This window comes from Onychostruthus taczanowskii, unplaced genomic scaffold (genome assembly GCF_017590055.1).
Source record: "Onychostruthus taczanowskii isolate IOZ18803 unplaced genomic scaffold, ASM1759005v1 scaffold9, whole genome shotgun sequence".
Classification (NCBI taxonomy): Eukaryota; Metazoa; Chordata; class Aves; order Passeriformes; family Passeridae; genus Onychostruthus; species Onychostruthus taczanowskii.
In genome coordinates, this window is record NW_024506993.1 from 12873391 (window position 1) to 12886595 (window position 13205).

Consider the following 13205-nt stretch of genomic DNA (forward strand, 5'->3'; position numbering starts at 1 on the left):
TTTTTAACCTGATTTTTGAACCTGTGTTTTTGAACATGGGTCATGACAGTCATTGCAACTGAATTGCATCTCAGTTTTGCCCGGTGCAGGTTCCTGGGGGGGTGGAAGTGCAGAGTGCCATTTTTCCCTGCAGCTTAACACAGGAGGGGCACAAAGTAGGCAAGGCATTGTGTGAGTGGAGCTAAAAGCCTTTGCCTGAACAACTTAGTTGATTCAAAAGCCATTCTGTGTTGGGAAAATGCTTAAAATGTTGGCAGTGCTCTCATAACACTTTTCACATATTCTCAGTAAGATTTGACAATTTATGTTGTAAAATTTGATTGACTTGGGTCATAGCTGGATATGGCATCGCTTTTTCCTCCTTATGTTCTCAAGAATCCAAAGTCTTTTGCATGGTATTTTTACACAAACGTTTTCCAAAGAGAGGGGCTTTTTTGCCTTTATCAGTCAGCCCCTGAAAGCACCACAAGCTTGGTACAAGAGCCCTTTCCTGCTTTAAAATCTGTTTCTGTTTGTTCTCTGTTCAGACTTTTTTGATTCTTGAAGGATCTGTGTCACAACTTAAACCTGGCCATGGCTCAGGGCAGCCTTTTTTCACTGGTGATAATCTGGTCTTGAACTTATCCTAGAACTTCATTCAGACAAATGGTTTAACTTCACTGAGACTGAAAACCTTAAATGGAAAAAGTAGGTAATGCAGATATAAATATATAATATATATATTTAATATATATATATTAACACTGGAACTTTTGTAATTCTGGATCTGGCTTGCTTGGTAGGTGAAAATGGTTATTAAGTACCTCAAATAAGAATAGTGAATATCTCCATTATAACAATCTGAACTCCCAAGCCAAAAGGGTTTTTCTCCATGTGACATGTTTTAAACAAATCCTTATGTTCTACTGCAATGTACCCCATGATAATAAGACTAAATATAGTTTAACACTTGATCTCAAATGCAGTGCTAAGTAGCCAGCTATTAAAAAAATACTGTAAAAACTGGGTGTCAGATATTTCTGATGCTGTAATTGTGGATAAAACTGGTAATTCTTACAATCCAGCATCAAGAAGAAACTAGCTATATATAGGGTGTCTCTGTTAAGCATATCAAGAGAGTGGTGTGATTTTATCACCATTTCAGTCCATATTTAAATATACAACCGTGTATTGAAATTTATGTTTTATTTAGCAATTATTGTTGCAACCAATGGAATAAATGTAGTAATTTCAACTTAAGCTCTATTTTCTATATGATACAAATGGGAGACCTGGGCTTGGTATTGAAATTGTAAAAATTACAGCTGAAACTCACTATTCAGACATTAAAGATGGTGAAAAATGGTCTGTGCTGCTAACCAGAGATTTGCAGTTTCTAAGGTCTTATTTAGCTGCTGAAGTTTCTGATTCATGTCTGGTTTTAAATAATTATTATGGAGAAGTATCTTTTTAATGAGTTATTTCCTGTTGTAAAAAGGAAAAAAGCAAACCTTCCTTCTTCCGTTGCTTGTCTGTTTTTAGTAGGACCTGGCCTGAGATGTCCTCAGGCAGCTACAGTTTCAGAGCTTTAATTATGCTTTTTAAACCCACTTCTTTGTGTCTATGTTCTTACATACTTCTATGTAATTACCCAGGTTAGTAGTAGGACTCAGACAAATACCTTTAGCATGACTTGAGCCTATACATTACTGAGTATGCTGTATTATTACAAGATATTTCCTGCGCTTCAAGCCATACTTTTAATTCTCAGAGCTTTAAAAGACTTCAAAACCACAAATTCTTAATGCAGGAAAATGCACAAAAAAAGTCAGACAGTACATGTTCTATTCAGCATAGCTTTGTTTAATCACAAGTGTCAGAAAAGTTGAAATTTGGCCTCAGTACTTTAGATAAGTGTCTGCTTGGCACTTGGAAGTGCTGCCTGTCTCTGTCTGCCAAGTGTCCAATATCCCAGCTGGTGTTTGGGAGGCTGTTGTCCTTCAGCTTGTGAAGAGGGAGGCTTACCCTGGGCTTTAACTTCTTTCAGGGTAAGTCAGTCACATTTTGTCATCTTGCAAAAGAGCAGGTGTAATGGTTGTTCATACCAGTTAAATAGTGCTCTAATTAATAAAGAACTGAAGGGTCTGTAAAGCTCCTATGCTCATGTTCAACACTAAATTACCAGACCTGAGTCTCTGAAAAGATTTACATGGAAGTTTCTTTGCACTGCTGCAGAGGAGTCAGAGTATTAATTTGTCCAGCCATTGATTTTGTATTTTCCCTGGGTGGAATGCTGGATTTAATGAAAACTTGGAAAATGGTCAGTACCTTTTTTTAATCGCTATTTTCCGTCCTGTGAGGCCAGACAGGGCCTGAACGTCAACTGTTTGGGGTTAAATGTTAGAGATTATAAGAATTCTATGTTTCAAATGTAAAACCATCATGTGAGTTAAGTAAATATAGATGTAAAAAATGAAAATATGCATACTTTCTTAGCATGAGAACTTGACTTTGCTCCTTACATCATATGGAACAGAATTATCCTTAATGAGGTAAAACCTAAAAAGAGTTAAATGCAGAGTAGCCAAGCTTTTCTGCAGTGTGCTATCATGCACACTCTGAGCCTGCATGCATCCTGTCTCTCACACTTTCCAAGACAAGTCATACACTATAACAGGAAAAGAAAAACATGCTTATTAGTCCATTTGGAATTTTAACAGGGAAAAATTTGTGTTCTTCAATGGAGGCAGGAAACAAAGCAGCAAAACCCATGTTAAAATGTAGTTAAGAGTAAGAATATAAGAACAGATTACATTACAGGGGTGTTATAAAAAGAAAATGCATAATTAAAGCACTCAGTAAAACATAACACTGCCCCATGGTGATGCATTCCAACACCCATACGGTTATGATTATCATACTTATTTAGTGTTTGCAGTTGCTGCTTAGTTAACATACTGCAATGTTTTTGTTATCTTTCACTTACTGATGAGTACTTGCAAATTTAAGAGTCTCAACCTCATTTTTTTCCATTGGAGTTTTCTTGGTGTCTAAAACCTTTGTTGCATAAGCAACAAAGAAGCCTGAACTGAATATTATTATATATTTATACTCACTGAAGATAAGAGTATAATTTATTTTGGAAATAATTAGCATGATGTTGTTAGTATTACACTGTTAAAAGTGGTCTGAAGAATTAGCATAAAGTAATCTCTGGAAGTCTATTAAATCCACTTCTTCTATGCAGCTCTAATACTGGCAAAAGATCCTTCAGAGCAATAACAGCTTAACAGATCCTCTGGCTTGTGGAAAAATGACCCTTCTGTCAAAACCATACTTCATGGATGTGTTTTAACAATTTGTCTCATTTCATCATGTGGATTCAAGAAAAGTGCTACCCTTAAAAATGGAGCAGTCTCAAGCTTTGGCTTTCTAGCAGTAGCCTTGGAATTTTCTTTTCTTCTACAGCTGGATAGTTAGGGAAAGAGTGCCCCAAAGTATATCAGATGTTTAAACTGAAACATTGCAAAGGAATCTCTCCTAAGTATCTTTTCTAGATGGCAAATTAACCTCAATCTTTGGCTTCTTGTCACATCACTTGTGCAGGATGCAGGTATCTCTATAGGTTTGAGATTCCAAAAGCAGGTCGAACAATGACAGTGAGATTGAAGATGATTTTTTTAGAGGCTCCGAGGTTGGAACTTGAACTTGTTATTTTTGATCTCAGAAAATATTTAATTGAGATAACAGAAGTGGAATAAAGTAAAACTTGATGAAGAGGGTTTTAAAAAAAATTAAAAAGGATTAGTGAACTTTATTAAGTTCTGGAAATACAGGGTTTAAGCAGCATTTCATTTTAGTTTTCTTTGTAACTTGTGATGACTCTTTCGTTGTCAAAAGTCACCATAAGGGTTACTTACAACCACAGGATTCTGTGGTGCCTTCTCAAATGCCTTTTGTAGCTACTTTCCAAGACTGTCTTCCTCTGTTACACAAATGTGGTAGTCTACATTGTTTTATTGTAATATTTTGGGGTTTTTTAATAAGAAAATACACAATTTTTATAAAGTCATGATTTTATGCAAATTTTTATAGTCACTTAAAAGATTGTGAGTGACAAGTGTAATTTCTTGAACTTTAGGGGTGTATGAGGGCAAGTACAGTGTTTGCTGTCCAACATTTAATGAATTGTAACTTGCCAAATAACAAATCCAATATAAATTGTATTCCATGGCAGTTTGTGATTTCTGAGTTGTGCAGCAGTAAAAGTGGAAAGAAATTCTTCCCTTGTCTTCAGATGACAACGATTTTCAAAGAATGCAAAAATGCAAATTGTTCTAATGTAAATACTGATTTTACTTGGAGAGCGTAAGGCCAGAGCTGGCTTAATTAGCAAACATTTTGTTAACCCTCTGTTAATACAACTCGGGTTTGAAGCACTGGATTCACACAGGAAAGCCAATTGCAGTTGTACATGTTTTCATTAAATCTAGATTCATTCCAGTAATTTGTTAATGGAGCTTCTGGATACACTTGGTGAATTCTGTAGTGTGGAGAAAGCAATTTTTTTAGATCATTGCCCTTTTCTGTTTTCTCAAATATTGTCTCAGGAGAAAAAAGCTCAGATAAAATCACCTATTTTTAAAAATCATGAAGACTAGAACTAAATGCGTGCCTCATTAATTTTCAGAGTTTTTTGTGGAACTATTAGAATGGAATTAGAGTGCGGAATCATTTTCCAACAGTGAGATTGCAAGAAAAAGAGTTTCTGTGTCATTAAAGACAGCAAGAAGTCATTGCAGAATCAAACCAGATTGCAGATCCAGAATGTGGATCTCTAGATTTTAAATTTTGTGCTTTAAGAATTAGATTCCAGGATAGCTCCAGGACAGCCTACAGGCCTTATATCTGTCTCCTTCTCATATAGGGAAAAATCCTACCCTATTGAAAGTGCATATTCTAGAAATATTTCAAATTCCATTAAATGAAGAAAGATTGAGAAGAAAATCCAAAGGAAAGTAATAGCTATTGAATTGTATTACACCTATATCCCAGAGCAACAAATCTTACTATTTTTCCTCATTTGAACCTCATTCATGAGAGTTTCATTGTTAACTTGATCCAGATGACAGATGAAAGCATAGTTCCCTATTGCCACCTTGCTAAAATATTTTGTAAAAGACAGTTTTAATATTACAGTTTTACAGTTACAGATTGCTGTTAAGCTATTTAGTCTGTTACCAGTCAATCAAAGACTTTCATTTCGCTTTGGTATATCCTTCCTTAAACTCAGCAGACTTTTAGGAGGATAAGAAGTATCTGTCAGTTTTCTTGCAGTGCTAGGTCATAAATTCTTTGGTAAGTGGGTTAAAAATTCAGTTACACATACCATTCATGACCTTGACAGCTTAGCAAATAGTGATATTGAATGATCAAAGACAACTGTTTCAAGCCCTAAGGGTTAATATACCTGTGCAAGTAGACCTAAGCTGCTTTTAATTCCTTGATCATGCCTTTATTTCAAAATGGACACAGTATTTTTTGAATGTAGTCAGTAAATTAAGAGGAAAAAACATCTGAGGACACTGTTTAGGCTAGAACTAATAAGGCCATACATGGTGTCTAGGAGATAGAGTTAATTAATTGTTGCATTACACTGTTTGGGCTAGAACTAATAAGGCCATAATACATGGTGTCTAGGAGATAGAGTTAATTAATTGTTGCATTTTACAAGTTCACATGTTTTTCTTTTCTAGTATAAATCCGAATTAAAACATGCTCCTTCTCAGATGTGGGACTGTTGTTCTCTAGACATTTTTAAAAAGAACTCTTGGCTGACCTGTGGCTATGTAAATGTTTTGAAACTCCATTTTCAGGTTTGAGAGGAGAATGTGAATACAAGTTTGACCTGTGCAGTATAAGCATTTCAGATAAGGTGCAGTGTAACCAGTGATGTACATTAGATATTACACAGTTTGAATGCATGTGTGATCACCACTAATTTTCATTTCTTGTATATTTCAAGGTTCAATTTCTTGATAATCTAGAAATGTCAGTATTGAGCAATGTGCTGTGCTTTCTAAAGAAATGTAAGAAAAGGTCTTGGGTGTCCTTGAATAGGAACTTTTCAGGCATGGTGAAGATGGTGCAGGAAGTGATGGCATTGCCAGGTCACTGTGTGGTATTTCCCCTCTCAGGCAGCACAGGAGCAGTCCCTGAATGTGTTGCTCTGGCACCCAGACCATGAGGATTTTCCTCTGATAAACCAGAGTCCCAACACGTACACACCTTTTTGTGTGTCTGTAGGTGTAGGGGTGTGAAGCCCTGGGGTCCTGAAAACAAATTCCAATGTGATTAATTAATTCCTTCCTCAAATAAAAATGTAGTTGGCATTTCAAACCTGTTAAATACCAAAAGCTGGCAAAGGGAGAAAACAGAAGTGAAGTTACAGATTTTTGGTTTTTTTGGTTTTTTAAATTTATTTAGAAGAATATGAAAGGGATTATATTGTTCCTCAGGATAGCTTTACTTCTCTTCTTCTCCAGAAATCCTCCTGCTTGTCCTCCTCAAAAATCTTGCTTTTAAAAATTTGAAATCATAAGGTGTTTGTACTTGTTAAGCCAAAGCTAAGCATACCTGGAGAATACAGTTCAGTGTGGAAGTGTAGGACTAGGACTAGCTAATGCAAGGACAAACAGAACATCAAAATTGTATATGCTACAAGTTGAAGAGCTAACAAATAAAAACAAAAAACTTTTAAAAGTATTATTTTGCAAGGTAAGTTGCATCATTTTAAGAAATTGATAGTTGAAATTGACAGTAACAAGTCATGATGAACATTAGATGGTTGATAGTTACTTGAGTGGAAAAGAAATTCTCATTTCATATTTCTTGTGTATTTTGCTCCCAGAACAGGCACACTAAAGGAAGGCTACTAGAGCATTAACATTTCTTTGTGCACATTTTACTGCAATCTGGCATGCAAAAGGAAGAAACATTAGAAGTAGTTTATTTATATTTCAGCACCAAATTAGAAAGATGATGTCATTCATTTACAGTTCTTATCCTATGACACGCCTAATCCCCAACACCTCATTACAGAGGACACTTCTAGGATTGCATATCTCATCTTGTTTAACTTTTGCATTCTTTATGGAATACAGTTGAAAGGCAGGAAATTTAAGGCTGTTCATTGATAAGAAAATAAACTAATAAAATTTTAGGAGCTTCCCCAAAGAGGCAGGGTATGACAGTGTTTATAGTAAGTGGCTTATTATTTGTCTATTAATTCTCCATCTTTTCCACTCTTTTGTTCAAAAGCCCTTCCTCTTTGAATCTAAAGACAGACAGACCAACCATGATGATTGCAATTGAGATGATCTTTTTATCAAAATCACTAGAAAGTCACAACTGAAATTCATATAGGTGTTTGCTTCCATCTTGGTATTTGGGAGGGAGAAAATAAAATATTTCCAACTGTGCAGATTCTTTCACTCTATACCATACTGAGAAAATGCTCTTAAAGTGCTATGGCGATGCTCAGAAAGTCTGACAGTGTGCATCTGACCTGTGCTGTTTTCTCTGTCTTTTTGTTGTGGATGCCCTGACGGTTTGGCTGGGTTAGTTGGTTGTTTCTACTTAAACTGAGTACAGCTCCACTCCTGTAAAGCAGTTTTCTCTGATCCTCTATTGAACATCATGTGAAGTGCTTGAGAAACATTGTGACAACTGTAAAAAATTAGTTGCTGAAAAGGTACATCCTAGGATTCTGTGGCTGTTAGGCCAGTTACTATGGGAACACATTGAACAAATGAGTTGTGTTCAAATTGATCTGCTTCTTTGGTCCTTTGGAACTCATTAATCTGGGCAAAGTCCTGGGCAATGTGTTTAGCTCCCATCCTCAATGGGGTTACCATGAATCCTGCTGCCTTGGAGCATGACATCAAGTGAGCTAAGACTGCTATCTTTCCTTTAGTCATCTATTTGGTATTAATTGTGTATGCCTCTAACTGATTCTTTTAATTTTGGCAGAGGTCTTTGGGAGTTGCCACCATTGTTTTCTTTTCAAAATTAATGAAAACTTGGTTGCAGTTGAACAGGTTTGCCTGAGAGAGTCTTCAGTCCTGGTACCACAAAAAAAAAATTATTGTATCCATTGGTGTCAGACTATTGGTAGTAAGATATTTTTGGTGTTATGAGCAAGGTTTGAATCATTCAAGTCTATGTATTTCATGGTATGGAATAATTGTAATACTGATAAAGAGCAGCAATGTATCTTGTTGTCCCATGGTGACATAGATTTTATTATCTGTACACAGCTGTAGCTGAAGTGTTGATCTCTTTTTCAAGATCTATATCTTAGACTTACTTCCATTCAGTAATGTGTCAAGTTCCATAATCACTTATTTCTCTAAGTGCCTGTGTGTCTTTCACTTAGCTTTCAGATTCATTTTACTTATTGTTTAGCAGGGTGATCCTGGTGTACAATTAAAATAAATCACCCAAAATAGAACTTTTGGAGGTATTCGTGGTTGTTGCTAACATGCCTTGGTAGCTAACTGTAAATGTTTGAAGTACACTTAATATTCCTTTCAGTGAGATCTAAGAAGTCAATTGCCAAGACGTAATGTTAGATTGGAAAAATAGGAAACAGCTCTAAAATAATATATTTAGAAAAACTGAATGTCTTTTGCCCTTCAAACACATCATCTGTCATCATTTACTTTTCTGACTTCTTCATGTCATTCTGTGCATGTGAAAGCTGAAACAGAGGATGTGTTCACATACTTGATTTCTCTATTTCTTTTTCCTTTTCTTTGTGAGCCAGCAGTCTGGATTTCTATTCTTAGATCCTTCAGCTGAACAAAAACTCCCAAAAAACCCCCAGAGCCAAGAGATTCCTAAAACACTGCTGGAATAATACATTCCAATGTGTAATAAAATTGTCTTGCTTTACATCTCAAACAGACACAAAACAGAATGAAGCTGATGGCAGATAACTATGATGATGACCATCACCACTACCACCACCATCACCACCACCACCACCATCGTTCTCCTGGGAGGACACAACACAACCACAGACCCTCTCCAGATCAGGTTGGTCACCTCTTTCTTCATCCTCAGTTTTGTAACTTTGTTATTTTCCTATTTCAGAATAAAATAAAATTTCTAAAGATCTAATAAGCAATGATGTGTTCTTTGAACTGAAGCTAATAGCTCTGGTATTTATTTCCGTCCTGAAATAGTTCAAAATTTTGGCTTTTTGTCTGGAGTCTTACTTTTCTGGAGTAGAAAAACAGTCTGTAGCAACAAGTAACTCATTTTCAGATGAAAGGAGCCTGAGGAAAAATTTAACATTGCTTTTATATGAAAAATCATTTTTTGATACTAAAATAGGTTATAAGTTCATAATGTCTGGGTAGAAATAAAAGGGAAAAATAGGGACGAAAATATAATGGGGATGTATGATAGACTAGTTAATTGGGAGAAGGAGGCTAAGAGGCATATTACACGTTTTTTACACAGTGACCAGTGTAATTGCGTTAGAGTCAGGAGCAGGTAAGAATAAGAAAACATGATTTCTTGGATACTAACACAAATTAAAAAACCCCAAACCACAAATGATAAACTGAACAACATAATACATAATCCTTTGAATTCTTGGAACATGTTAAGAACAACTTTTTCTGTCAGAAAGAGGAGAAGGGAATTAAGGACTTGCTGTCTTGGTTTGGTTGTGTTTCTGATTAACAGAGATAAGTTGGCAGAGTTTATAAAAGAAGGAAAAATTCTATGGAAATATCTGTAAAATAAAAAAAGTTTTGGCTTTATGCAAGGAACAGAATGAAAGAGATGTGAAAAAACAGGTAATAACCACCACAGTGTTACTGAAACCCAGACACTGTTTTCAACTAATTTAAGAAACTTGAACCTGTGAAAGAAATTTGAGGCACAAGACAATGTAAGAGAGCTAACAGTCAAGTGCTTTTCAATGCATGGTAGCAGCTTATTCAGGGAAGAGAATGGATAAGAAAGTCATAATGAAAGTCAATATCAGAACATATTCAAGAACATTGAAATGTTATATGAATAGTGGAAATAGGTGCATGATTAAAGATAGAGCACATAAAATAGTGGCTATTTTACTAGTATTTACTAGCACTTGTACTGTCAGATTTTTTCCTAGGTGATAGTTTTGGGCCATTCTCTAAAAAAGAATGCAGGTCTAGCATACCCATCCTATATTTAGTCTGCTTGAATTTGCCAAGGAAAATTATGTCAAGCAAATCTAATTTTCTTTGATAGGGTAACTGGTTTTGTGGTTAAAGCAGAAAGTGGTAGCTTTTATTTCATCAGGTGTTTAACTCTGTCCCACCAGATATTTGTAATATGCAAATAAAGACATAATTTTGTAATGTAATGAATAACTAATTAATTAATTAGTTATTAATTAGGCTTTAATTAAAATATATATTTTTAATTTAAATAATTATGATATTGCCATGAGATGGGTGTGCAATCGATAGACAAATTTTCCGTTGCTCATTTTCAGACAGGAGGGCCAGTTACAGCAGGGTTCCAAAGAGGTCTGTCCTTTATCTGATTCTGTGGAGTATTTTTTTAGAGGTTATTTCAGTGGTGAAATAGAAATGCCATTAATATTATTGATCATGAAGAGAGGTGTAAGAAGCTCCAAGTGCAGCAGGAGCAGTCAAACTCCTCAATAAGCTGCTCCAGTCTTGATAAACTGGAGCGAGTCTAGAATAAGAAATTTCAAATTCAGCAAAGACAAGTCTGCTTACAGGAGAGAAATCACATATGCTATTGAGGTAATAGCATGGAAAAAGGAATCTAAATTGCATAGTGGAATAGCATTGTAATGAAGTTGGATCTAATTCTAGGATAGATATAATGCTGAAGAAGAAGCAGGAAGCAATTATTCTGTTCCTTGGAGCACTGGTGAGGGCTCATCTGAAAAGCTGTTTACAGTTTTGATCTCCATGCTTTAGGAAACATAGACAAAGTAGAAAGGGACAAAAGGAGAGCAACAAGAATGATAGAAGTTTTAGAGAACATGACCTGTGGGGAAGGCTTAAAGAACATGGTTTGTTTAGTCTAGAAAGTACCAAAGGGGAGACATAAGTCTTCTAATACATAAAATGTTGTTGTAAAAAAGACGATGATCAATTGTATTCCAGTGCCCAGTGGAGAAAGGCTAGGAGCAGTAAATTTAATTTTGCCAGGAATAACTATGTTAGTTTTTAAAGAGAGGACTTTTTCACTATGAGTCTAATGAATCTGTAAGTGGAAACAAAATGTGGACATTCTTTCATATACATGTAATGGAAGGTCCTTTCTTTGAGGTTTCTAAGAACAAGTTAGATGAATAGAGCTTTATTTCAGCTTGTGTTGGACTCAGAATAGGTGTTCTCCTGAAGCGCTGTCATCCCAAAATTTCCACAACTCTGTGAACAATGGATTAGCCTAGCATATGTTTACTTGTAAAGGAAGCAAAATCATAGCATTCATAGCAAAATCCTTGCTGAAATAACCTTTGAGAACAGGACAGTCAAGGGTAATCATGAGTGAACTGTAGACATTGCTTCATCTTACATTTTTCAATAATGGATTTTACTTTTTTCTTTACTTTTTGTGGTGTTATTTACCCCTCTTTACAACACTCATTTGTGCAGCAATTTGATTGCTGTGTGCCATAGAAACCTGCATTTCCCATTCAACATTACACACATATTCTAAGTATGGGACTATAACCCAACATGTGGTTTAAAAGCACAGAATAAACTGGGAAAATAATAAGCCTGCAAATCATCAGAGGGCATTTTTAGTTTTTTAAGGAGATGAAGAAGTTGTGCATGTTGTAGCATAAATACTGTTTAATTTGGTGAATGCTGGGGAGGGATTTTGAAGGTTTTTTCCCAACTTCTTGAGAGGCAGAAACCGTTAAACAGTGTTAATTTGAAACATTCTTCATTTCTGTAGACTATACTGGATTTCTAATCCACATGCCACATTTATATAAAGAAATGCATGCTATTATGTGTCTGTAAAGTATATACATGGGCAGTGGAGTACATTTTTGCAACAAAGAATAAGACATGTTTGTACCCTTTGTAAAGAGAAAGGTGTACGAGAAGTTCTTGGAAGAACTTAGAAGATGCACATCCTGCTTGAAATAGGCATTATATTTATTAGAAGCTTTCCTCTTCAGGTACTGACATTTTTTTTAATGATTATGTTTTTGTCATAACTCTTCCCTGATTTCCTATCCTGCCATGGGCAGCATGTGGCAGAATGACTCTAGACTTAGTGAAGAACAGCATCTCTGACTTCTCTTGAAGGAACTAGTTGAGCACCATTTTTTTAGCTACAATGGGTGTGTTTTGGTCTTCTGGCTGCTTCTAGGGAACAAAGACAAATTTCCAGACTCTTTTAGCCTTTATTCCCTCTTTTTTTGCTCTCTAGGGAGAGGCATAGTTGGGTGATCTTTTTTTGCCATCCTTGTCTGGACCTAACTCTGGTCAAGTTGTAAGGAAACTTCATAAAGAGTAGAAAGACTCTCTCATCTGCCCATACACATGGTCTTTTTACAGTTGGTCGTGATGTGATCTCTGGTTATTTTGGTACATCTGATTTATTTATTTGAAATAAGTGACTTTCTGGGGATTGAGTGCTGCCATGTCAGTAACATATAAACAATTTTTTACTTGTCTTTAAAAAAACAGGAAAAAAAGAGATAATTTTTCAGTTTTGCACAAAAAGTTAAATTTATTCTCTTCAGTTTTGGCTTGAGAGTTGGCAATCTTTCTTAATTTCCACCTGGAAACATTTTGGCAGTCAGAGTGTATCCTGAAGTGCAGGTGTAATACTCCTAGCATGAAAATGAGCTGAATAAGCATTTTGCTCTAGCTTCATTTTCCAAGGAGTTGTAGTATGTAGCCCCTCGTAGAGTGTATTACAGTAATCTAATCTGGATTGTTGCATCCAGGAGTTACCTGGAACAAAAAAAAACCCCCATGGCTAAATAAATTTGAACTTACAGATTTAGCAGCTATCTTGCCACACAGCACAGACTTTGCCCCAAACCCACCTGTCCAGCTCCCTGCCTCTTGTATTTCTGACCTCTACATCCTTTTTCCTTAAAACCTTTTTGTCTTGGCCTCAGTTGCCCACATCATCTTTCAGTTTTCTCCCTTTTATGGAAA

At 35.7% G+C, this 13205-nt stretch overlaps 1 protein-coding gene across 1 annotated transcript in view; it reads left to right on the plus strand.

Moving 5' to 3' along the window:
* Positions 1-9732, plus strand: part of ERC2 (ELKS/RAB6-interacting/CAST family member 2) — a 283355-nt gene extending 273623 nt beyond the window's left edge. Inside the window, exons 18-19 of the mRNA XM_041425936.1 lie at positions 8947-9078; positions 9676-9732. Of these exons, the coding sequence (XP_041281870.1) occupies positions 8947-9078; positions 9676-9732 (189 nt within the window). The remainder of the gene's footprint in view (positions 1-8946; positions 9079-9675) is intronic.
* The last annotated feature ends 3473 nt before the right edge of the window (positions 9733-13205 follow it).